The sequence below is a fragment of the Stegostoma tigrinum genome, chromosome 33 (genome assembly GCF_030684315.1).
Source record: "Stegostoma tigrinum isolate sSteTig4 chromosome 33, sSteTig4.hap1, whole genome shotgun sequence".
Lineage (NCBI taxonomy): Eukaryota > Metazoa > Chordata > Chondrichthyes > Orectolobiformes > Stegostomatidae > Stegostoma > Stegostoma tigrinum.
This window is the reverse complement of record NC_081386.1, coordinates 28,443,682-28,469,695: the sequence shown is the minus strand read 5'-3', so window position 1 is coordinate 28,469,695 and position 26,014 is coordinate 28,443,682. Positions and strand designations below refer to the sequence as shown.

Sequence of the window (26,014 nt, the reverse complement as noted above, 5' to 3'; positions counted from 1 at the left end):
TGGCAGACTATGATCCACCAAGGCGAGTAACAGAATCTCACCTTGGTGATTTTGCGTTAATTCAGTGACGATTACTCAGAGCTGGATTCTGACCTGGCCACATTGCGTTTTATGTTTTGTGACATCAGGTATCATCAATTGCCTGAGTTGAATCAGTCTCCTCGGCCTTCAGAACGAGGCCCTGAGCATTTGTACCTGAACAGAGTATGAGGTGGGTTCACCATCTTCATTAGTAACAGCAGGCAGGGGAACAGTGTGTGAAGGCTTTGAGCTCTCACTTGCACAGCACATGTTTCAGGGAATTTACACACACACACACACACCCACACCCACACCCAGCCACACACATCCACTCGCGCTCACACATAGTGATACAGTAATCCTCTACCAAGATGCTGTTATTAAAAAAGGGAATTGTGTGTGATGTGCTTCCTTGCTGATTTATTAGTGTTTCATTCTGAGTGTTCTGAAGGCCCTCAAATAAAACATTTTAAAAAAAGAATAAAGGAGCAGTGCAGGAAACACCACCCTTACCTTCATCAGTCAGTGACTCCATTGACTCAGTCACTTGTTTGATGTGGTTTAAAGAGTCCGTCGATTGAGACAAAACCCGCCAAGAAGCAAGGGAGGTTTCATCAATCGCAGGTCTGCACAGGACAACAAATCAATCATATGAGGAAGGGAATAAACTGAACTGCAACTGCACTAAAGTATAAAAACAAACAGTTTCTTGAAAACAATGGTTTGATGGCTCTGGGAACCAGGTTCAATCCCAGCTTCGGGCGACTGTCTGTCTGGAGTTTGCACAGTCTCCCTGTGTCTGTGTGGGTTTCCTCTGGGTGCTCCGGTTTCCAGCCTCAATCCAAAAATGTTCAGGGTAGGTGGACTGGCCATGCTAAATTCCCCATACTGTTTAGGGATGTGTAGATTAGGTGGTTTAGCCATGGCAAATGCAGGGTGGCAGGGACAGGGTAGTGGGTGGGTTGCTTTTACGGGGTCGGTGTGGATTTGATGGGCTGAATGGCCTGATTCCATATTGTAGGGTTCTACAGGTCTATGATTCTGTCAGGTTTATGGCTGTAAGCATTACCTACTATACTCAACCTCGCAGATCAGAATGTCTCATTACACTTGATTAATTAAGAATAACAAAACCATGAACTGGGGGCATTAAAACCGGCCTTATTACCCTTAGGCTGGGGAGGAGATAAATCAGTGGTGTCTGACTGTTGATTGCTGTTCAATGACATGTGCATAAAAATGTCTGCGCATAATTTTATTTTAAGACTATATTCTCCCTTCAGGAGCTTCATCTAGGCCCACATCCAAAAACTAGGCAATTGGGTAATGTTTACATTTGCCTACACAGAAACACAGCATAGAACTGGTTATTCAGCCCAACTACAAGCTTCCTCCTAATTTCCTTCCTCTGAGTAGGTCATCCAAACCTTCTATTTCTTTCCCTTTCATAATCTTATGTAGCTTCCTCTTACATGCACTGATACTCCCAGTGGCTGCAAATTCCACATTCTCACCATTCTTCGGCATAGTTGTTTCTTTGGAATTTCTTACTGATTCTCTGATGTTGTTGGCCTCAAGATGCTCTTCTTCACAAGAAGGAATCCTCCCTTTGTGCCCACTCTATGAAAACCTTTTGTAATCTTAAAGGCCTCAAGTAGATCACCCTTGGTCTTTGGTCTTCTGTAAGACCCAGTGCCTATTGTTTCATGATAATATGCTTCCACACCCTTCTTCAGAAGGAAAGGATATAGAGAGGTTAAGTGAGTGGGCTAAGATGTGGAAAATGGAGTATAATGTGGAAAATGGGGAATTTGTCCATTTCAGCTGGAAGAATTAAAAAAAAAGTTACCTAAATGTTCAAGGGATTGCAGATTTGAGTTAGAGAAGGTGTAGGTGCCCTTGTGCATGAATCTCAAAATCTTATTATGCCAGTACAGCAAGTAACTAGGAAAGCGAACAAACTGTCATCATTCAGCACAAGGAGAAATAAAAATGAAAGGCGGGAGAGAGTTTTCTTTAGGGCACTCATAAGAACATATTTGGAGTACTATACATGGTATCAGTCACCTTATTTAAGATGGGATATAAATGCATTGGAGGCAAAACAGAGAAGATTTACTGGGCTAATACTTGGAATGGGGAGGGATTTGTCCCATAAGGAAAAGGTTTGGGCAGATTAAGAGTTTGGAAGTGTACAAAGTGACTTGATGGAAAGGTAAGATCCTGAGGGGATCTGAAGGTCGATGTGAGAGGAGGTTTTCTCTTGTGGGATAGTGTAGGGAGGTCATTATGTAAAAATTAGGGATCGTCCATTTAAAACAGATGAGACAAACTCTTCTCTCAGAGGGTCTTGAGGCCTAGGAAAAGAGATGAGATTCTTGTTAAACAAGGGGCAGGAAAGGTATTAGGGTAGGGGGGAGGGAAAATTTGAAGTAACAATCAGATTAGCCTGAACTCTCTGAATGGGGTAGTGGACTCAAGGGCTGAATGGTCTAGATCATACGTTTGCTCATTCATCAATTTCGGAAGTGTTCTAAACTCCACTGTCCCTAATTGAAATGTTTTAGGCAAGAACAACTTGTCACTATTTCCAGAGATAACAAGGTGTAGAGCTGGAGGAATACAGCAGGCCAAGCAACATCAGAAGAGCAGGAAAGCCGACGTTTCAGGCTTAGACCATTCTTTAGAAAAAAAGTCAGCTTTTGTGCTCCTGTGATTCTGCTGGGCCTGCTGTGTTCATCCAGCTCTACACCGTGTTATCTCAGATTCTCCAGCATCTCCAGTTCCTACTATTTCCGCTTACTATTTCCAGTTTATACAAAAAAACACTTTCACACAAATCAGCACTTCACACTACACAAAAAAACCTGACTTACCCTGCAATATTAGCTATTGACATGCTCTTGGAGAGTGATCGGTAGAGGGGCATTTTCCTGTTGGGAGCGTTCAATATGTTGTCATCTTGAAGAATTATTGCTGACTTTGGGCGTTCTTTTGGTTGGAAACCTAAACAGATGAATCACAAACATGGTAAATAAATATGAATTCCTTAAATGCTATCCCACTCAAAATAGAATAACAATTTATTGTTTTGTGTGTTTTTACAAAACAAAGTTTCATAAGTCATCATACCACAGCACCTGCATTCATGACAAAACACAAGGTAGCTTATTATGGAGCAGAATATCCATGAAATATTTCTATAATTCAACCCTCTTTCATCTGGAGATATCCTGATTTGCTGATACCAATCCATCTTGGTGTCTGGATTGGGAGGCATCCCTAAGGAAGAATGACATGAAGACCAGATCTTTGCAAACGCTGAGATCTACAATACCGCAGCAGGGCAATGCAACCGGTCAGAAATACAGCACATAGCTTGGGCATTAATGTCAGAGCCATTCCTGGGTAGGCTGTATTAGGAAGCTACCCCATGGAAAACTGGAGATCACTCAATATTCTATTCAATACAGACTGCCACCACCACTGGCAGAACTCTGCTTGACAAGTGCTCCACCATAGCACTAAACAGCTCAAGATTCTCACTCCAAGCACTGTCCACGTCTGGAGAGCCAACATCTACAACTGCACAATACAGTATGGAGCTGCAGGAACACAGCAGGCCAAGGGGAGCAGGCAAGTTAATGTTTCAGGTCAGGAAAGTTTCTGAAGAAGGGTCCCGTCCATAAACGTAAACTTTCCTGCTTCTCTGATGCTGCCTGGCCTGCTGTGCTTCTCCAGCTCCACACCGTGTTGTCTCTGACTCCAGCATCTGCAGTTCTTGCTATCTATAACTGTACAGTTGAGTTTATTCCATACGTCGAGTGACACACTTTTCAAAATGGTAGTGACAATGCTGTGTAAAACCTGCATTCTATTAATTGGGTCAAATATATGAACATGCCCCAAGTTCTACATTTAATAAACTCTAAATACGGATCAAAAGGTGCTTACTTTTATTTCTCATATTGACGACAGTGGGTAATGTTGAAGAGTCTTGGGCCTGAGGAGCTTTTTGTTGCTGAAATAGAGAGGATTTATATAAATCAATATACTGTGCGTAACACTGCAAAATATACAGATTGCCAAAGCTGCTTCTTCCAAATTCTCATGGCATGCTTGAATACTTTTGAACATAGGTGCCTTTGAGGAAGAATTGAGGCAGCAAATAGTTTCTAAAAGGTATACATAGATCAATATGGGCCTCAAACCTTCTTTTGAAACATTACTGTAGAAATTTTGCCTCCAATATTCCAACCAGAAGTTAATTCCAAATTCTGATTAATCTTACACTGAAACTAGGAGCAGGCCATTTGGACCTCCGAGCCTGCCCTGCCATTAACTGTGATCATGGCTAATGCCCTATTTTGCAGGTTTTCAAGGTAGGAAGTGTGCTGTGAAATTGTCAGGAGGCCTCACCGTTTTGTGTATACGTCCGATACTGTGTATGTGTGGAAATTCAGCACAGCACACATGCAAAAGATAGGGGATGCATTTGTGCAAGGCTGTGTAACATGTACAGGCCCACTTGGACTAAGCATGCACAACAATTGAGGATCATATCTATGGGATGAGACGAAACTGCAGTAAAGGGGCTTGCAATTGTTGAATGACAGTTGACTTGGTCTGCCTACCTGGATGCACTCCCCTTGTTAGCAATGATGCTAAGGGGAATATTTTCGGAATTTTTTTTAAACTTAAGCCACTGATCTAAGTCTTCGAAGAAATGGATAAGTTGCTGTACACACTATGTTGTGAACCTCCCTAGTAAATGCAAGTAAATGTATGTAATATTTACAATCAATTCAGCTGAACAATAAAGGGCATATCATCGACCTGTCTGTCTTGTTTGAAATGTGCCTTGACACTGAAAATGCTGGAAACCACAGCTCTCAGTGCATACTCCTACTTTCACACCATACCCCTCGATGCATTTAAAATCTAAAAATTCATTAACCTTGTTCTTACTGAAACTGGAGGGTTTGAGTTACAAGGAGAGGCTGGACAGACTGGCGCCTTTATTCCCTGAAGAGCAGGAGGCTTAGGGGTGACTGTGAAGTGGTTCATAAATTCATTGGGTGCACAGGGAAGGTGAACTGTCAAGGCCTTTCTCTTGGGTAGGGGAACTCAAACTTAGAGGGCACAGATTTAAAGTGCGAGGAAAAAGAATGTAAAAGAACCCGAGGGGCAACTTTTACCACACAGAACGTGGTGTGTGTGTGTGTGTGTGTGTGTGTGTGGAACAAGCTGCTAGAGGAAGGGGTAGATACAAGTAAAATTACAACATTTAAAAGACATTCTGACAGGTGTATGGACAGGAAAGGCTTAGAGGGGTATGGGCTAAAATGCAGGCAAATGGGACTAGTTTAGTTTACCTATCCTGTTCAACATGGACAGGTTGGGCTGAAGATTTGTTACCATGCTGTATGACTCCATAAATAATTTCAGCTAATTAGCCTCTACAGTCTTCTGTGGTATTGAATTCCATAGGTTCACTACCCTCAGTGAAGAAATCTTTCCTCATGTCAGTCCTAAATGGTCTATCTAGTATCTGGAGACTGCCTCCCTGGTTCTAGATTCCTGAAAGAGGGAAAACAAACTCCCTGTATCGAGCCTGTCAGAAATTTTACACCTTTCTGCAATAATCCAGGAAGACTGATTGGAAAGAAACACCACTTATTGTTAAAAATAGTGCCACTTTTCACGGCATGCATTGGCTAGTCTCAGTCAGGGACACACAATCAAACAGCTTTCCCAAAATCACTCAGACTTTCTTTTTTTAAGAAAAACCATTAACTGCACCAGTAAATCATCCGTGTAGCCAATAACGAAACCCTGGTTTGGCCACATCTGGGAGTATTGTGTCCAGTTCTGGTCGCCTCATTACAGGAAAGATGTGGAAGCATTGGAAAAGGTGCAGAGGAGATTTACCAGGATGTTGCCTGGAATGGAGGGAAGGTCTTGCGAGGAAAGGTTGAGAGCGCTAGGGCTTTTCATTTTAGACCGACAAAGGATGAGCGGTGACTTGATAGAGGTGTACAAAATGATCAGAGGTATAGATAGAGTGGGCAGCCAGAGATTTTTTCCCAGGGTGTAGGTAGCTATTAGGAGGGGACATAGTTTTAAAGTCAGTGGAGGTAGGTACTTTACTCAGACGATGGTAGGGGCGTGGAATGCATTGCCAGAGAGGGTAATGGAGTCGGTCTCATTAGGGACATTTAAGTGGTTATTAGATCGGCATATGTTTGATAGTATAAGGTAGGGGTGGAGGTTAGATAGACCTTAGGATTAAGGTAAAAGTTCAGCACAACATCGCTGGCCAAAGGGCCTGCACTGTGCTGTACTGTTCTATGTTCTAACAAGTTGACACGCAAAGCACATTATGGGCCTGCTTTATAGATATTACTGCATCAATCTGTTCAGAGTTGTTATTACATACCTCTGATGCAGGTGGAATGTGAACCCAGATCTCCTGGCCCAGAGATACAGACATTGCCACTTCACTACAAGAGTCCTCTGCAAGGGCTTTGGTGAAGAATTCCAGCTGGGCAGGTTATTGCCTGCTATCAATCTGTTTAGAGATGCTATCATACTTCTGAAGCAAGTTGGACTTGAACTCAGGCCTCCTGGTCTGGGTTTATGGACACTATCAATGCGTCCCTTGCACATTACCAAGGCTACTCATACTCAGCAAGTTCCACAAGGAGATTAACTAGTGATTCCCATGGGCATTTTAGGGATTACTACAGGTTCAGCTGGATTTCCTCTTTCCTCCTAAACTCTTGTGGATACAGGCCCCATCCTAGGTGGTCCTGCCAACTACAATGTCAGCCTAGTGAACCGCCCTGCATTCCCTATTCAGCAAGTATTTCCCTTTTGAGGTCAGGAGAGAAACGCTGCATGCAATAGCCCAGGAACGGCCTCACCAAGGCCTTGTAAAATGGCAGTAACACATCGCTTTTTCTGAATTCAAACTTCATAGGATGAAGACCTTCCTGACGTTGGTCCTAAATTAGCTTTATACTGCTTTGAATCTCTCCTTGTTAGTTCTAGCCATTGTAGTTAACATTTTGATTTCTGTACTCAATGCCTGAAGCTAGGGCTCAGTCTCAAGGCTGTGGTGTGTAACGCTCCTAGGCCTTACAACCTCAAATTTAGTGAAAACTGGACAGAACACGGGTTTGGCAGTGTCTGTGGTTCACAAGTTCCAAATGAGTGTAATACTGGACTCGAAATGTTAACTCTCTTTCTATCTCTAGAGACGCTGCCAGACCCAGTGGGTTTCTCCAGTACTTTCTGTTCTTAGTTTACAACAGGAGAACTCCCTTTTCCTTCTTCTAATAATGCCACAGGAACTTTTATGTCTACCCAGGCTTATGTCTCATATCTTACCCAGGAAGCACACAGTACACTGAAGTATCGGGCTGGAACATGTTCTCAAGTCCACAGCACGGGTCTGGAATTCAGAAGCTTTGGACTCCGAGGCGAGGGTACTACCACTGTGTTAAATTCACAGATTTGAGCCTTACTCCACATTAAATCTTAACAATGACCTGAGAGTGCACCAAGTTGACATTAGGTTCCTGAGATGTGAGGAGTAATCCAGTTCTGCAGAGCAACCTTCTTCACTGAGTGTAACAACAAAAACTCACCAGGAACAAGAGTGCGCTAAATATTATGCTTGCACCACACACGGAAATTAAAAGAATAAATACCTTCTGTTTAATCTTGTTACAGGATGGCAGACTATCCCGGCAACCCTTGTGGACTTGTGCATTACAACCTGAAGAGATACAGAAATGTTCAGTTGTCAGAGATAAGAATTGACCAGATTCAGCCACAGGAAACTGCAAATATTCCACAACAATTTTTTTTTACAAATCTGCTACCCAAGAAGGGGACTTTTTTTTTGGTTTGGTACTTAATTTTGTCAAGTTTTCAGAGAACAGGATGTAATGAGATGCAATTATTATGGCTACAACAGATTGCATTTATGTAATAAATTCCACGCAGTAGAACGCCCCAAGGCGGATCATAGCAATATAATCAGACTCAATAAACCCATGTAATGTACCTAGAGAAGCAAATACGGGGCAAGAGGTTTAGAGATTCACAAAGGCAGAATGATTTAGTGGCAGCAAGAAAGAACAAACAGAGGCAGAAGGACATTGAATGCAAGACTAAGAGCTCCAAAACAGAGACAGACAAGTTGAGGGATAGTGCCAGATACTCAGATAAAAGGTGGCAGTGGGTAATTCAGACACTGCAAATCTGAAACCAAAATAGAAACTGCCACAAATACAAAGCAGGTGATGAGTAGGTGTTTAAAAGAAGAAAAACACAAGCCATATTTCAATCAGATCCTTCAGCAGAGGACCAGATCTATCATTGGTAATTTTGCAGTGAGTCACAGCGGCAAAGAGGCGATATTATTTGGGAATGCTATTTTTTGGAACCCAGCACTTCTTTCATAAAAATCCTCTAACCTGCCCTTACACAGAACTTGCCACTAACATGGCAAAGATGGTCCAAGAACTTTTGGGCACAATAAATAAAAATAAATGAACCATTACCTGAACATGAAGGGGTGGCAAGTACGCTTGGCCAAAGGAGTGGATACTAAGGGAGGAGAAAGTGGAGAGAGAAGGCTTTGTACAGGAGCTCCAAAGCAGGGGCCCTGGGGAGAATGAATATATGGCTATGAATGGTGGGGTACGGGAAGAAGAGGGTCAAGCACAAACAGTTTCAGTACAGAGACTGGTCAGGGACCTATTGTTTATCAACACAGTTTGCTAATTCCTTGGTCATGTCCACGTTCCAAAGAGATCAACCTTTAGCTAAGATCTCCCCTCTCTACTGCCTTACTATACGGAAAAGTATCAGACAGGTGAATGCCCAATTAACTACCACTGGTTTTGTTTAAGTTACATTAACATGAACCATTTTCTGGGCAGTCTTCACACAATCAGCCAAAGTAAACCAGTCCTGGGCCATTGGGAATATGGGGCAGGAGCTTACTTCTTACTCTCCTTTTCACATATACAATATTTTAAGATGCATAATTTCAGTATTTTAATAAAGGAAAGCTTCATTGAAAAAACTGCTTGTGACTTTTCTCCCCCCCAATATCCCCTTTAACTTCGACAGATTTTTCTCAAATCCGAAACTGGGCCAAAATTTGATTTCCTTGGATGCACAAACAACTGAATTGGTTGTGACTCAACATCATTAATGATTTGGTGTTAGGTAGAATTAAGGTCTATGAAAATAGGATAGTCTTAATTGGGCAGCAGTTTTTTTTTGTGTTGTTAATTGTAATGACATTGTCCTACACTCACCATCAACCACTTCCTCACTGTGTTGTCATCAAAACAATTCTACATAGAGTCAAACTCTCACTTGTTTATCTCAAAACTACAGAATACAGAATGCCCCTTCAGTCTTCCCTTCCTACAACGATCTCTAAGCTCCAAATTAACCACAATTTTTTGATTTACCCTCTCTTTGGTTTTACCTTTTCCAACATTGGTGACTGTCCTATTCCATGACCTTCAACTTCACCCAGCCCTAAAGCACAAACATAGATATATTGCAGTGTTCTCACCTGGATTTCGTCAAGTTCAAATGTGGCATCTGAAATTTTCACATTATATTAAGTTGACGTTAATGAATCAGCGATACAATTATTCAGGACATCACAAAAGTACTCCAGAGTCCTGTGTGCTCTGTGTAGTAATGTACAATATGTACAAATTTTCCTACAGTGCAATGGTGTCAGTGTATCAAATCAACCTCATGCAAAGCTGATATTACTTGGAAAGAAGCCTTGCTCACTGTCAGCTGGGAACACACAGAAATGGATTCCACATCAAAGCTATAGTACAGTTACAACAACTGCCAAATGCAGCACAGCTACCAACCCAAACATGCCTTCCTATTGCTCCCATAGTCACAATTGTCAACTACAAGCTGTTTAATGTCATCAGTGTTAATGTTCACTCTCAGTTAATCAACTTCACTTTGAACCTTGCATTCTTTTAATAAGTGCTATATGCTTGTGATGGAGCATGGTGTGGTTCATAGAACGGATGAAGTCCATAACTGTCTGAGACTTTAATGGTGTTGAACTAAAACGTATTAGGCAGTACTCCTGACCGGAACAAATCACATCAGTGATCTTTACTTGTGGGCAACCTCTCAAGAGGTGATAACAACACAAAAAAAAACTGCTGCCCAATTAAGACTATCCTATTTTCATAGACCTTAATTCTACCTAACACCAAATCATTAATGATGTTGAGTCACAACCAATTCTGTTTACATTGTTTGTATTAATTGTTTTAATATCCTTTCTCAGTAATTTCACTAACACAGTAGTCTTTTGATTGCAAAAAAAATTCAACCAATTGCTTTTCTCAGTCAACTTCTGAACTGTTTAAAAAATAAGATACTCTGGATGTACTTCAGATTTTTGAAATCCTAACTAAAAACAAAATACTAACGTCAGGCAGAACATGTGTATCTGAGAAATACACTTGATGATTTAGTTCTGCTTGTCGAGATTTTTTGATTGACTCTATTTTAACACCAGTGTTAAGAATGAGATGAGAAATGAATAAAGTATAAATAGGAAAATTAGTCTCAAATGCTTGAGCATATGGTGTATGATGGATACAAGAGAGAGATTTTCAGGTTATAATTTCATGAAAAAGTCAGTTAGTTTACACCCAGAATGTTAGAAGTAATTATGGAGCAATAATCCAAATGAGTTTAAACTTGTCAAATTTAAGGGCACTTAAATGGTCATTGGATAACCATTTGGATTGCTGGGTTTGATGGGCTTCAGACTGGTTTCGCTGCTCGGCGCAACATTGAGGGCTGAAGAGCCTGTACTGCACTGTAATGTTGTGTTCTGTGTTCTACATTCTAAACGTCAAATCTCAGCAGTGAAGCTCAGGTACTTATAAATGTCACCAGAATCCAGATGACAAGAGATCTCTGGCATCAGAAAGTGGATCTGTTACATTAGCTTACATCAGATCATTAATAACAACAGGCTATTCTACCTGCAAAGCATACGTCAATTTTAAATATCTCATCCTTAGTTTCATCTCTTCCCCTCTCTCTAATCCTCTCTGGTCACACAACCCTTGGAGATATGGGAACTCCAGAATTCTGCCTTCTTCAACATCTGTAATTTCAATTGCTTTACTCAATAATGGCTGGGCTTTCAGCTGCTGAATCTCAGGAACTCCCTCTCTAAATCTCTCTGCTTCTATACATCTCTTTTCTTCCTTTAAAGTATTCCTTAGAAGCTACTGCTTTGCTCAAACATTTGGACATTTGCTATAATATCTCCTAATTACGACTTGGAGTACAGATTTCATCAGCCTCAGAACATTTTACTATGTCAAATACACACTATAAAGTACAGCTTTTAGCAGTAATAAACAGGGCCAGTGAATCACAGTTTAGTTGAATCATACTGAAAATCTGCAGTCCACATCCCCCTGTTGGAAAGTGGGTAACTAGATAGTGATCAAAAACAGCTGCAAAGGCTGCACTGTCCTGCTTCAGACGCACGGAGACCGAAATGCAATGCTGCTCAGTCTCAAACTGGTCAAGGTTAGTTGGCTAAGGTAGGATCAGGGATCAAACCCGAGCCCTTTTCCTCATCTCTTACAGCTCTGTCCCAGGGGCTGCACTCACCCACATCTGACATTAGAACATTTGACTGCTTTGTACAGTTTCTCCAGTTGCTTGCATTTAACTGAAAAACAATTAAAAAGTACAATGTGAGGGACCAACAGGAGACTTCACGTGAATGGCACTTAGTCAGAGTGCTGGTACAGACCTCATGGGCTGAATGGCAATGCTTTAATAATTCTGTGATTTAGTGATAATTTTCTTCCCTTATGATACAAAGAAATCAAGACTTTTCACCAAATAAAGGACATGAAATTTGTTGAAATCCTCCATAAATGCTGCCAGAATCAATGGTTTGCAATTCGTATTCAGGATTATAAGTGTTGACAGCTTCCTATGCATTTTCAGATTGAGTGTGGCCCAGGCAGCAAAACATGTTATTTTTACTTAAAAGTGAAAAAGATACAATCTGATCAAACATCACATCAATTCAGACAGTTTTTTTTTCCATTTGCTTAAAATCTTTAAGATGAAGTTGTAACTTTGCATCTTGAGAATATTGTCAGAATGCTGGTAATGAATTGATGCTTTTGATGAAGCTGACTCGTAACACAGAGAAACAGTTTTAATTTTCCCCCATAAACTGCTGCAAGTCCATGGAATTTGTAAAAAGAGCCTTTTGGAACTGAAAAGGTTTAGTTCAGTAAGCTTGGCCCTTTATCATTTTCTTCATTTTGTACTAGCATCAAATCTCAGCCCAGACAAGTTCATTTAACTCAGAATCATAGCATTACATCATCCAATAGATGCCATTCGGCCCATCGAGTCTGCACCAACAATCTATATTAGTCCTATTTTCAGCCCATAGCCTTGAAAGTTACAGCATTTCAAGTGCAAGATACCAAGAAATTTCACCCTTGAGTTCTACAACTCGTCTCTGAAGTTGCAGGAAAACCATACCTGACCAAGGGTCTCTCTAATTTTAGCTGTTCCTGCATGGACCTTTGCACTCCATGAGCAGTTTCACTAAAGTTGAGTGGAAATCGTACTGCGTAGGATAACTCAGTGTGCATGGGATTCCTTAGCTGTTGTGTGGCTTACAGGGAATGCTCCTCTGTGCTCATGTGCTCCAGATCAGAGTGGGGGTGCACGGTTTTACCAGTGACCTCAGTCACCAAGTATTTTCAAGAGTTAAATCAGCTGGGATTAGAACTGAGAGACAGTAAGAACTGCCGATGCTGGGGTCAAAGATAACACAGTGTGGAGCTGGAGGAACACAGCAGGCCAGGCAGCATCAGAGGAGCAGGAAAGCTGACGTTTCAGATTGGGACCCTTATTCAGAAAATGACCTGAAACGTCAGCTTTCCTGCTCCTCTGACGCTGCCTGGCCTGCTGTGTTCCTCCAGCTCCACACTGTGTTATCTCTGACTCCAGCATCTGCAGTTCTCGCTGTCCCTTTACTCAGTTGTTCATTTATTTTTGCAGAGTTAAGCAATATAAGCATGTGCCTCCTAACTCAAACAACCGCAGTTTTACCAAGTGTCTCTTTATACGCTAAAGAGGAACCTACACCACCCAGTTAAAACCCCAGCAGGGCACGAATGGACACCAAGGAGCCACTGACTGTACTGGCCCTGACCCAAGCACAGCGGTCCCTATGGTCACTGTTATTGAGGTCTGTTACACTCCCTTGTCAAGGGCCTGAACCCCGACGCTTCCGTACCATAAATATACAGTGAACAAACAAGTGCGACAAAACTGCCATAATCTCGAAATTTTGACTGATAATTCCTGTGCAACCATCATGCACTAAGCAAGTTGCGTTTATCTGAGAACTCGATTTGACCTTTGAAATAGATTCCCGCAACCTTCGTTACATCTATCTTCAGTTTTGTCTGATCTTAACTTAGGCAGTTCGGATCTCTGATCAAGGGGGATAGCACTGAGATGATCCAAAAATAAACTGCAATTAAACTAGCTGTGAACTTGTAAATTTCTCCCTGTGTGCAGTTTACAATGAAATCCTAAAGGTGTTTATAAATGTGGAGGCGCTCTTCAGTCTGCCAGTTTATTTTAGATTTCTTTCCTGTGCACAGTTTTGAAATAGTGGACAGGATGGAGAGATTTCCAACTTTGCTAAAATAATGTGGTGAGGTTCGCTCAGTTGCACAATGCATCTTTGATTGCAGAAATCCTCCAGCAACTGGCAGCATCTTGGGAAACTTTGCTACACATAGATGTCCATGTTTCCGTGGAACCCTTGCACTCCACAGTTCTTGGATCAATCCTGCACTTGGACTGCTGCAAGACTCCTATTAGATCAAGTTACATTTGGCATATGTTTAATTTGGCTCCTGTGTTTTTGTAATGTTATTCATTCAACCCAATGAACAAGAGAAAATAAATGCCCTTCCTTGTTTATTTCACAGAGCCATATCAAGGCAGTAGCAGCCTCTCCATACCTTCAGGTGTTATCATTGGCAAGCTATTTGGATAGGAAGGTCATCACGATTGAGATCAGTTCTAATCCTAGATAACACAGCGTGGAGCAGGAGGAACACAGCAGGCCAGGCAGCATCAGAGGAGCAGGAGAGCTGATGTTCAGAGTCGGGACCACTCCTCTGACGCTGCTTGGCCTGCTGTGTTCCTCAAGCTCCACACCTTGTTATAAAAGGCTGAGTAAAAAGGTTGGTTCCAGTACAATCTTACACGAACAGGTTCTCCTGGTGTGAACATTCTTTGTCATGTTCATATCAAAACGATGCACTCAGCATCGATATCCCCCAACACCATAATCCCCTCCAACATACGGCTGAAGTTGGATGATGTCAAAATCATAAGATTTTAAGAATAAATGGCTACACTTGAAGATTCTATTAATAAAATGCAAACACCACCAGCTACCAGCTCCTCTCCAAGCCATTCACTATCCTGACTTGAAAACACATCACTGCTCCCTCAGTGACGCTGCGTCGAACTCTTGGAACTCTTGCCCCAAAGGGCACTGTGGGTTTATCCCCATCTCATGGGGACTGCAGTGGTTCAAGAAGGGAGCTGCTCACCACCCCTTTTTTTTTGAAGAGGAGGAATAGGGCATAGGATCCATCTAACCTGCTCAGCCATTTAGTAAAATCACAATTTTCCCAACCCATCAGCATACGTTGTTAGCAACCAAAAATCTGTCAATCTGTATCTCTAATAGAGCAAATATCTGAATAGCCACAGCCCTCTGGAATACAGCTTCAATGATTCACAACCTTCTTACTAAAAGTGATTTCTCATCTCAGTCCAAATTGCCTGGATTGTCATCCTGAGACTGTATTGTCTGGTTCTGGACTTTCCAGCACAGGGAATCTTTCAGGGGCTCACACAGCTCTTGCTAGAAGCAACACGAGTGCCTCCCGAAGGAGACCTTCCAATGAGGAAGGGAAGGCTGGCAGTCAAACACTTGCAGTTGTACACTGCTCCAGTAAAGACAGAGAGAAATAGAAAAGTCACGCTGAGACACAAGCAACAAAATTATTGCTGAGCCACCGAAAGAGATAGTAGGATGGTTTAGTGTAGGAGGACTGCTCCTGAAGCTGCGTTTTGAGGAGCTAAAGGCAACAGAGGTACAGAAGTGGCAAGGAGCAGGACATTGGAGTGGCTTGAGGATGTCGGGATGAAATCATACCACCAGCTGGGGAAGGCGATGGCTTGGTGGTACTATAACTGGGCTGTTAATCCAGAGAATCAGATAATATTCTGGGGACCAGGTTCAAAACCCACCATGGCAGATGGTGGAATTTGAATTCAAATGACAAAAAATCTGGAAACTAAGTGTCTACTGATGGCCACAAATCCATTGTCAATTGTCAGAAAATCCCGTCTGGTTCACTAATGTCCTTGGAGGAAGGAAACTGCCATCCTTACCTGGTCTGGCCTACATGTGACTCCAGATGCACAGCAATGTGGTTGACTCTTAACTGCCCTCTGGGCAATTAGGGATGGGCAATAAATGCTGCCTAGCCAGTGACACCCTCATCATAAAGAAAATAAAGACAGTGTGACAAAGCCTCAGGTGTGGGGAATCAGAGTTTGAGGAAATGGTGGGTCCCGTGTGGAGACATTATAGGGCTGCTGGAAATGCCAGACTGACCAAGCCATGAGGCACTTAAAACAAACATTTCAAACATGAGGTGTCATGGGGAATGGGAACGAAGCAAGAATCAGGGCTGCAGGCTTGAGGCGGGATAGAATTAAGGCAGAGTTTTCATGGCTTTTTATGGTGCAATGAGGTGCGGACGAGATCCCGACCAGGTAGCCATGTTGTAAAAATGGCAGGCTTGCACTTTTGTTTGCTGTTTCCCCTGACACCCTCTCAACAACTTAAAAAGGACAACAGCTTCCTCGACATCCAAACAAACAAACAAACTACAAAGATCACTGATGTCTCTTCTGCACCTGCTGGAATTTAACGTTAAAATCTTTTAAAAATAATTTTGTATAAGGGCTTTTGTGCTGTAGTGGTAGTGTCACTGCATCTGAGCCAGGAGATATGGGTTCAAGAGCCACTTGCTCTAGAGGTGTGCAATAACATTTCCGAATAGGCTGATTAGAAAATAAGCTTATCCCAAGAGAAACAGAATAACAAACAGCCATCCTTTGATGAGCATTTTGCTCATATGTTTTAGAGAAACAAGACACATCCATGACTCTTTGAAAAGGAAGCATTTGATGGGTTATAGAGTAAGAAGAGGTGAAGGAAACTAATGGGTTGTTTGAAAAGACATCCAGAGCAAGTAGGAAAGGCTGAAGAGCCTCCGCTGTGCTATGTCGTTCAAAGATTCTCAGGTGCATCAACATTATTACAAAAACAAAATACTTAGAAATTTCCTGAGGGGAGGTGTATAATATAGGGGTGGAGAGTGGGCAGAGAAAGAATATTGGGAATGTTAATTGCAATATTCAAAGAAATGGCAGCTGATTGCTAGGAACGGGGTGGGAGGGGAGGAGAAACACTGGAATAGTCATTATAATTTGGAAAAAGTAACTAGCTCTTATTTTTCTAGCACTTTTGCTGTCACTGCAGTTTTCCTGTTTAACAACTGGCCAGTGCAGTCAGCAAACAGACAAGAAGTTTTTCATCATCCACAGACTGTCAAAAGTATAAGGTTAAGATGGAAAAAAGGAAACTTTACAAAAGTTGCAACTGTAAGGGATTTTCCATTCCATATCAATTTCATCATTATACGAGAAAAAAATGAGGATTTGGAAATATAAGCTAAATTCTTCAAAGCGGGCTGGGGGGGGGTTGTGTGTGCTGGGGGTGTGTGTGTGTGTGTGTGTGTGTGTGTGTGTGTGTGTGTGTGTGTGTGTAACATGTGTGAGTAAGTGTACGTGTGTGCATGTATGAATGTGTACGTGAGTACATGTGAGAGAGAGATGGAGGGAGTGGTGGGAGGAATAGGGAGATGAGTGTTTTTGCACACACATCTTAGAAGGTGTCAGTCAGTTGATTAAAAAATGTATTTTAAGAAAACGGCGCTCATTTGGCTTTTGTAAATTGAAGCACAGAATATAAAAGGAAATTATTCTTAAGTTTTCTGAAATCACTGGTTGAGTGCGAGTTGTGAGTACTGTGCCAGAATCCGGACACCCAACCTTGGGAGGGATTTCACTTCTTGGAAAGGCTTTCCTGGATTTACTGGAAAGGCTCCACCTCGGAGTTTCTTCAGTTATGTGGAGAGGCTGGAAAATTTGAGTGAGAAGCTGCACCAGGACTCAAACAGTGATCTGACAACTCAATGGATTTGAAATTCCTTCAGTATACTTTGTGATGGGATTACAATGAAGAATTACACTCAATGGTTTTAACTCTGCAATGGAGCCAAGGAAGGAAGGAGATTGAAAAATGTGCTCTTGCTATGCTACTTTTATTTTAAGGGTAGTGGATAGGATTTCTTCAACTGGCATTGAGAGGGAAATTTGAATAGAGTGTTCTAGCATATTTAAAAAGAAATGTCCCCATGATTAAAGGGAATTGGGCTGAAATCAGTCATTTCAGACAACCAAGGAAATAGTTTTAAAATTGGACCGACATTTGGGGACGGTTTGATTTGAAATGTAGTGTTTCGGTTTAGAAAATAAAACATTGGCACTGTCTGCCCATTCCAAATGCAGAGGTGGATTTTAAGAATTCTCTGGTTTCTCCCACTCATCCAGCTCCAAACAAAAAAAGAGGACTGGCCTTTAATTTGGGGAGGGGGGGGCAGTTGGTTTGGGTGGTGGGGCATAAAAAAAAGTCACTGCAGGCACCAAAGGTAATAGTAATCAGAGCATTAAGAATCATTCCTTATGTGATACAGTTGGAGTCATTTCTGAGAGAGGAGTAAATGAACCCAACAGTTCATTCAGCAGATAAACAATACAGAGACAGTCTATTATGGAAAAGAAGAATGAACCCTTTGCAAAAGGAAAAGGAAGAGTGTCTGCAGATTTGGAACAAAGTTGATCATCTAGACGCCCATTTATTTTGCTCCTCTGAATCACAGCATAAAGCTCTAACCTGTAAAAGCGAAATGAAACATGGCCTCCTCATTGCTCTTCCAAGTTTGAAGGGTTACGTTGTCTCCTTTGCACAACAGAATGTTATCTTGTGCCTGAATATCACTGGGCCGCCAGGCCTACACAACAACAGCTGAACTTAGCTTTAACATAGGAGACAATTCAAAATCACCGATGTGGAATTCGCACTGTGCAGATTGTGTGCAACCTCCACTGCTGACTAAGTAAAAGTAGCTTTATCTATTTCGCACATTGTTATTTTTAGAGGCTTGGGCATCAGGGAGACGTCAACAGTACAAGTCAAGTCTTAAATACTGAGTCAGAATGAAATCCATTTCAAAAACACCCTGATCCAAAAGGTGCTCTGTAGCAGGAGTGTGCCAGTTCCAGCGTTACGAATAGCCTGAGTATCTGCAATTGATATTTTTCACTCACTTTGCTCACATCCCACACTTGATGAGTCATTTTTTTAAGTGCTCTCTCACATGCAATTTTTTTTCATAAAGTATATGCCTTCCAGCTTCTTGGTTCAACTAAGCCTTTTTAAACAAAATCCTCCCATGGCAGGCAATCTATCTTGCTCTTAATTGTTCTGGCACCTACCGTCCTCTCCAATTCCCTCCATCGCTCTGGCTCAGATTGTGTTATTGTGGAGTGCTCCAGAAATTATTCATCTGGCACAAAACCATCAAAACCTCAACCTCCCCACATTCTCCATCTCGATGCAAGACACATTAGCTGATTTTGGATTGGGTTAAATGCTGCGATTGTACCATGAGCTCCTCTCATATGGGCAGGGCAATACAAAAGGAAACTCTAGATTTACTAGGGTGGCTATAGGGAGACGCATGTATTTTCTTTGCAGTAAAAGCAGTTAAAAGTCACCTCCCTTCCCTTCAAAGTCATTTTGCCACAGTGTTAGTTTCAGGAAGGGGCAACACCTACCTCAAACAGATAAACAGGGAAACAGACCCTTCAGTCCAACTTGTCCATGCTGACCAGACATCCTAAATTAATCTAGTACCATTTGCCAGCATTTGCCCATATCCCTGTAAACCATTCCTATTCATATACCCATCTAGATGTCTTTTAAATGTCGTAATTGAACCAGCCTCCACCTCTTCCTCTGGCAGGTCATTCCATAGACACAACAGCCTCTGTGAGCAAATTGCCCCTTAGGTCCCTTTTAAATCTTTCCCCTCCCACCTTAAATCTATGGTCTTTCTAGTTTTAGACTCCTTGGCTATTCATCCTATCCATGCTGCTCATGATTTTATAAACCTCTATAAGGTCACCCCTCAGCCTCTGAAATTCCAGTGAAAATACCCCTGCCTATTCTGCCTCCCCTTCTAGCTCAAACTCTCCAACTCCAACAACATCCTTGTAAATCTTTTCCGAGCCCTTTCAAGATTCACATCATCTTTCCTATAGCAGGGTGACCTGAATTGATTGCAGTGGCCTTATCAATGTCCTTTATAGCCACAACAGGGCACCCCAAATCCTACTCTCAATGTACAAGTCAAGAAAGGCAAGCATACCAAACCCCTTCTTCACTATCCTGTCAACCTGTGACTTCACTTTCAAGGAACTATGAACCTGCATACCAAGGTCCCTCTGTTTGATAACACTTCCCCAGGACTTGGTACACTTAATGGTAAGTCCTGCAGTGATTTGCCTCACCAAAATGTAACATATCACTTTATCTAAATTAAACTCCATCTGCCACTCCTCGACTCATTGGTAGTCTGATCAATGTTTTGTACTCTAAGATACACTTCTTTGCTAGCCACTACACTACCAATTTTGGTGTCATCTGCAAACTTATTAACCATATCACCTATATTCACATCTAAATCATTTACATAAATATAAAAAAAAACAGTGGACCCAGCATCAATCCTTGTGGCACACTGCTGGTCACAGGCCTCCAGCCTGAAAAGCAACCCTCAACCACCACTCCCAGTCTTCCACCTTCAAGTCAATTTTCTATCCAAATGGCAAATTCTCCCTTGTGTTAACCAGTCTACCATGTGGAACCTTGCTGAAGTTCATATTGACAATGTGCACCACCCTGCCTTCATCAATTTCTTTGCCGCTTTTTTATAAAACTCAATCAAGTTTGCGAGACATGATTTCCCATGCACAATGCCATGTTGACTATCCCTAATCATTCCTTGCCTTCCCAAATATACATAGAACTTATACCTTAGAATCCTCCCCAACAATTTATCGACCACTGATATCAGGCTCACCGGTCTGTAATTCCCTAGCTTTTCCTTACCATCTTTCTTAAACAAATGGCACCACATTGGCCAGTCTTCCAACATATCACAGATACAGAAACCTTAACCAATCTCCAGTCTTCCCACATATCAATGACTATAAACAAATCCAAATATTGTTCAAATTGATGACTGCTTGTGCTTGCGTTTTATATTAATATTACTTGAAAAGATACAGGTCACAATATATTTTCAGAATTAGATTCCTTATAGGTTTAAGGCGAAAAGAGTGTAAAAGTATATTTTGTTTGTAGCTTTCTAAAGTGATTTATTGATTCAGATTTCAATGACATCAATCTTTTCATCTTTATCTTTGCAGAAAAGGGGTGGATCCCCTTAAGGTGATGAGGTCTAATGCCCGTAAAACTATACACAAATTATATTATTATATAATATCTTGTTTGAAAACTACATGCAGTATTGGGATCCAGTACAGTTTGATTCAGATATTGTCTATTTTGGAGAAGAAAGATTTAAAAAGGACTGTGGGGGCACAGAGGGTGGTTTGTACGTGGAATGAACTGCCATAAAGTAGTAAATGCAGGTAGTTACAACATTTAGGAAATTCGTACAGGTACATGAACAGGAAACGTATCGGAGAATATGTGCCAAATGCAGGCTAGTGGGACTAGTTTATTTCGGGGACCGTGGTTGGCATGCATGAATTGGAACGAAGGTGCCATTTCCATACTGTACGACTTTATCAGAAATTGGGTCTCTTTTGTTAAAGCAATGCAGATTATAGATCGAAGAGTTTCAAATGGTGAAAAGATAGGACAAGCTAGATAGAAGGATGGTTACTGGAGCTGAAGATTCAAGGGCAACAGCTATAATTAAAAGATTAGACACTTTTTTTTTACCCAGTGTGTTATGAGCACAAGGAATTCATTTCTAGTTTTCCTGGCAGGTAACCAGGAGGACATTCAAAATGAGAACGGACAGATGGATGAATGAACAAAAAAGGGAACCGAGAGAAGTCAGGAACAGGATGCACATGATTAAACTAACTGTTCAACAGACAGACTAGTTGGGCCAAATTTCCATGTTGCAAAGATTCCAAGTTTCAGACAGTAGTCAAAGAAACAGACCTAAAACTGACAGACTAGATAGGGCAATGGGTCAGACTTGTGTTTTCACCTTCAGTGACTTGGGTTATAGATTAATTCAGCCAAATGGGATTAAATAATTCTACTGCCTACAGAAGATGACAAGTTATTTCTAGTTTGTTCAATTTTAAAATATCTTGCCACTGGGCTAAAATAAAATAAAAAATTGCAGATGCTGGAGATCTGAAACGAACACAACCAGGAATTGCTGGACACACTCAGCAGCTCTGGCAGCCTCTGTGGAGAAAAAGCAGAGTTAACATTTGAATTTAACGCTTGAACATTATCAGTTCTGAAGGCGGGGGGTCAGTGGAATCGAAATGTCAACTCTGTTTTCTCTTCACAGATGCTGCCAGATCTGCTGAGCTTCTCCAGCAATTTCTGTTTGTGTTTTTGCCAAATCTTAACAATGGGTGTCTGGCCAGACCATTCACAACTCCAAAGGCCAAAGTTTGGCTACAGAAATAGCTGGTGTGGAAATTAGGAAACAGAAATAATGCCACATGGGTGGAAGGCACCCTCCTGAAATCGGGGCAAACTAGAAGAGAACATATTCACTCTGCTTTGAAACTTGCAATGCATGATCGGATGGTGCTTAGAGCTTGAAATGGGAAACTATTCACTCCACAATAATATCTTTGTTCAATCCACTGAGCCAAGTCACACATGAATAGCATCAAAGGAAAAAAAAAATGCTGAACTGAACTAGCGACATGAACACAGTCACTGAAACCTTTATGGTAAGCAGTAGTACTGGCCCTTTCAGACAAACTTGATTTTAACAAGGAGCTAAGCAAATTATTCACTTAAAACACAATGCTGTGAATAACTAATAACTCACCTTCTCTTGGCTTCTGCCATTTCGATTTCCACCCTGTAACACTGACCATCTACAGAATGCTCATTCATATGTCTATGCAAGCCAGCTGAGAACACAGCAAGCTGGTGAATTAAAAAACTACCTTTGGCATTTAAACCAGAACTTTTACTGAGTTCAAGGCAAACGTAAATGATTTCATGTTATAATAAAAGGCTGGAGGTGGTTCTGGTGCCTTGGGCAACACTCCTCCCTCAATCAATACAGGTTAACCAGGTATACATTGCTGTTTGTGTAACTTGGTTGTAATCAAACAGGTCGCTATTTGTCTAAATAACAACGGTGGCTACGTTTCAAATTATTTTATTGGTGGTTAGTTCCTCTGGAATGTCCCAAGCATTATGAAAGTACAAGTCCTTTCTACTTTCTCTATTCAAGCTAACTCTGATTAGTTTCGGTCACACTGCATAGACATGATGACTATCTGGTTAGTGGGCTTTAGTTGGTGAAGGGACAGGAGTGCCAAAGCCAACTTCGATTTCCAGAATCAGGAAACATGCCGTACAGCACCCATTCCTGATCATAATCCAGTGACTCCTTGCTGCAAAGTGGTAACAGGGCTGACAAGATGAATTGGGGAAGGGGACCGAGATGCCTAAAAATCCTCCAGAAACATCCAGTTCTCAATCTGCTAACTCAGTGCAGTTTTAAAATGACACTAATAATCTAACCAAACATCAGCTCTAAAGAGCCAATTATTGAGATGCATTTGCATCATATATCTGGGTATTACAGTACAATAGGAAATTGGTAATGTCTCAATTTTCAAGGAAATCAATGGCTTTTGTGTATTTTTAAAAATCTAATTAAAACATAGCAAAAGAAAAATACCTGATTCACTGAAACATCTCAAAGCTTCTCAGAGGCCTTCAGCTTTGTGGCAGTCATACTTGCCACTATGTCCCTCAAATAACAAACCAATGGTTTTGCTGATAAGAGGAATTTTGGCCAGGGAACTCACTGTTGCTTTCAAATCTTGCAAAGTTACCTCAACCAACATTAGGGCTCTTGTGGCACAGTGATAGCGTTTCTATCTCTCAGCCAGTAAGCCCATGTTTGAGTCCCAACTGCTCCAGTTGTATGTAATAACACCTCTCAACTGGTGGAGTAGAGAATATCTGTTTGAACCAAAATGGTGTGCATAATTTGAGTTCTCACTTAGGGGAATAACAACTTTGAAAAAAGACTTACAGATTAGATTACGTGTCCAAATCACAACCTCTTAAATCCGAGAATCTCATTGATTACGTTAAACTGATGACTTAGTTTGAGAATTCCAGATGCTGAAAAATTTAACTACCATGAGCTGTGATTCAAAACAAAACTTTCCTGTATTGTGCCTAAAGATAACAAACTTATTGGTGTCTTGAACCGACTGATGGAATTGGTCAGGATTAAAATACTTGAAAGACCTGTACCAAAGGGCATGCCTAGCCAGGAAAATCCCCAACCACCTCCTCTTATTCTGATCACTAGGTTTCTTGTCCCTCTTTATAACAACAAACATAACAACAGGACTCAGCCATCCAAACTATTGACACTGTACCACCATTCAATACAATCATGGCTGATCATCCACTTCAATGCCATTTGTCCACATCATTGTCATATCCCCTTATGTCATTCATATTTAGACATTGTTTCGAACAGAGTTGATCAGACTCAATGACTGGGCTCCCACAGGCTTCTGGGGTGGAGAATTCCAAAAGTTTGCAACCCTCAGAGTGAAAAAAATTCTCACCGTCATTGACATCAGTAGCTTCTCCCTTATTTTGAAACTGTCACTGTTTCTTGACTCCCAAACCAGAGAAGCATTTTACCTGCATCGACCCTTTTAAGCATTTCTAAGTTTCAATGAGATCATCTTTTACTCTTCAAAACTTTACAGAATACATGCCCAGCTTCCCCAATCTTTCTTCAAAGGTCTCTCCTGCCATTCCAAGGAAAAGTCTAGTGAACATTCGATGCACTCCCTATAACATCCTTCCTGAGGTAAGAGGGGTTCACTTATTCATTCAGACATGCTTTGGAGGTGCCGGTGTTGGACTGGGGTGGACAAAGTTACAAGTCACATGACACAAGATTGTAGTCCAACAGCTTTACTTGAAATCATAGGCTTTTGGAGAGCAATTCCTTTGTCAGGTGAGGACTATAACCTGATGTTGAGAGACTTCTGGCTCAATTCAGACTGTTTGCTTTTTGCTATTATTTTCTAGCACCATGCAATTACTTTCTTCAGGCTTTTCTTTCTTACACAATCTGCAGCTTTCTTCATGCTGAAATTGATGCCACTTTTTTTTTATTTATCTCCTTTTATTCCCTAATAGCTGCTGTATCCAGAAATTTCTTTCTTTCTTCACCAACTGGAAAATAAGTCTCCCAAAATAAATATGGTTGTTCAAGCACAACCAAGTTTATACAGCACATATGCAAGTGATATAAAACCTTAAAAGACTTTGAAACAAAATATAGAGCACAGACTCCCACTCTTACTCAGAATTACTGTTGCACAGACTAAACACAGACAATGTTCAACTACAAATGACCATTAACACTAAACACCAAGAATAAGACGGTTGGATTTCAGTCATAGTAATTCTACCATGTTTAGTAATATTCTGAACTGTCATTATTTGGATTCTTAAACCTTTAACACAATGAAGGGACCCTGACGCTCCGCACAACAGCCTTATTGATGAAAAAAAATCAAAATTTTCTTTTAACTCCTCTCATTTCAAACCTGACTTGGATTGAATGTTAACTGAAACAGACATGGGCGGGCACAGAATGAAAAAAGAAACCACCCTGTAACTTAGAGAAAAATGGGTTTTCTCACATCTGTACTTTTTTTTAAACAAAAGAGGCAGGGATCAGAAGCCAAATTGTAGTGTATGGTATTCAACTGGAATTACTGGGCAGTCGTTCCTGAAACTCTGCCGTCTAGTTCACAACTGGATGGTTATCAGAGACACATTCATACATTTCATAGACCTGACCCGATCAGGGAACAAGGTGCTTTTAACTTTGTTGTTTATGGCTTACGAGGCTTGGATTTTGCAGAAGTCATCCCGCATCAGCATTTTTGTGGTATCCCCTTATCTAACTCATGGTTTTTTGAGGAAAATTGTGAAGAGTTGCAACAAGGAAACAAATCCAGTCAGAAGCATGAAGTTGATTCAGTTGATACATTGAAGGGAGGGGAAAAGAAATGAGCTTTTGCAGTTTGAAATGTCTCCTAAGAAACTACCACTGCTGTCCAATGCATAAGTGGACAAAAATTGCTGTTAGCTGCAAAGTGACACCAACCTACAAGGTCCAAAGGTGAAGGAAGGACACAAAGATTGGGAACAGGAAACTGTCAGAGAGAATAAAACTGTGGTATGTGCAGTTGAACCAGGCGTGCCTTTCAACTTGGGTGAGTTTGTTACCACTGTCCTATAGGTGTACCAACCTACTGTGTGGTCTACTGAGAAAAATCACTCTCTAGTCCAACACAAAAAAATAAGTATTTTGCATGCCAGCAACTAGTTACATTG

At 41.3% G+C, this 26,014-nt stretch overlaps 1 protein-coding gene across 1 annotated transcript in view; it reads right to left on the bottom strand.

The window, feature by feature from the left end:
• Window positions 1-26,014, bottom strand: part of LOC125467172 (A-kinase anchor protein 13-like) — a 335,592-nt gene that overhangs the window by 41,830 nt on the left and 267,748 nt on the right. Inside the window, exons 20-23 of the mRNA XM_048562633.2 lie at window positions 7,737-7,804; window positions 3,976-4,042; window positions 2,898-3,027; window positions 535-647 (exon numbers count right to left, since the gene is read on the bottom strand). Of these exons, the coding sequence (XP_048418590.2) occupies window positions 535-647; window positions 2,898-3,027; window positions 3,976-4,042; window positions 7,737-7,804 (378 nt within the window). The remainder of the gene's footprint in view (window positions 1-534; window positions 648-2,897; window positions 3,028-3,975; window positions 4,043-7,736; window positions 7,805-26,014) is intronic.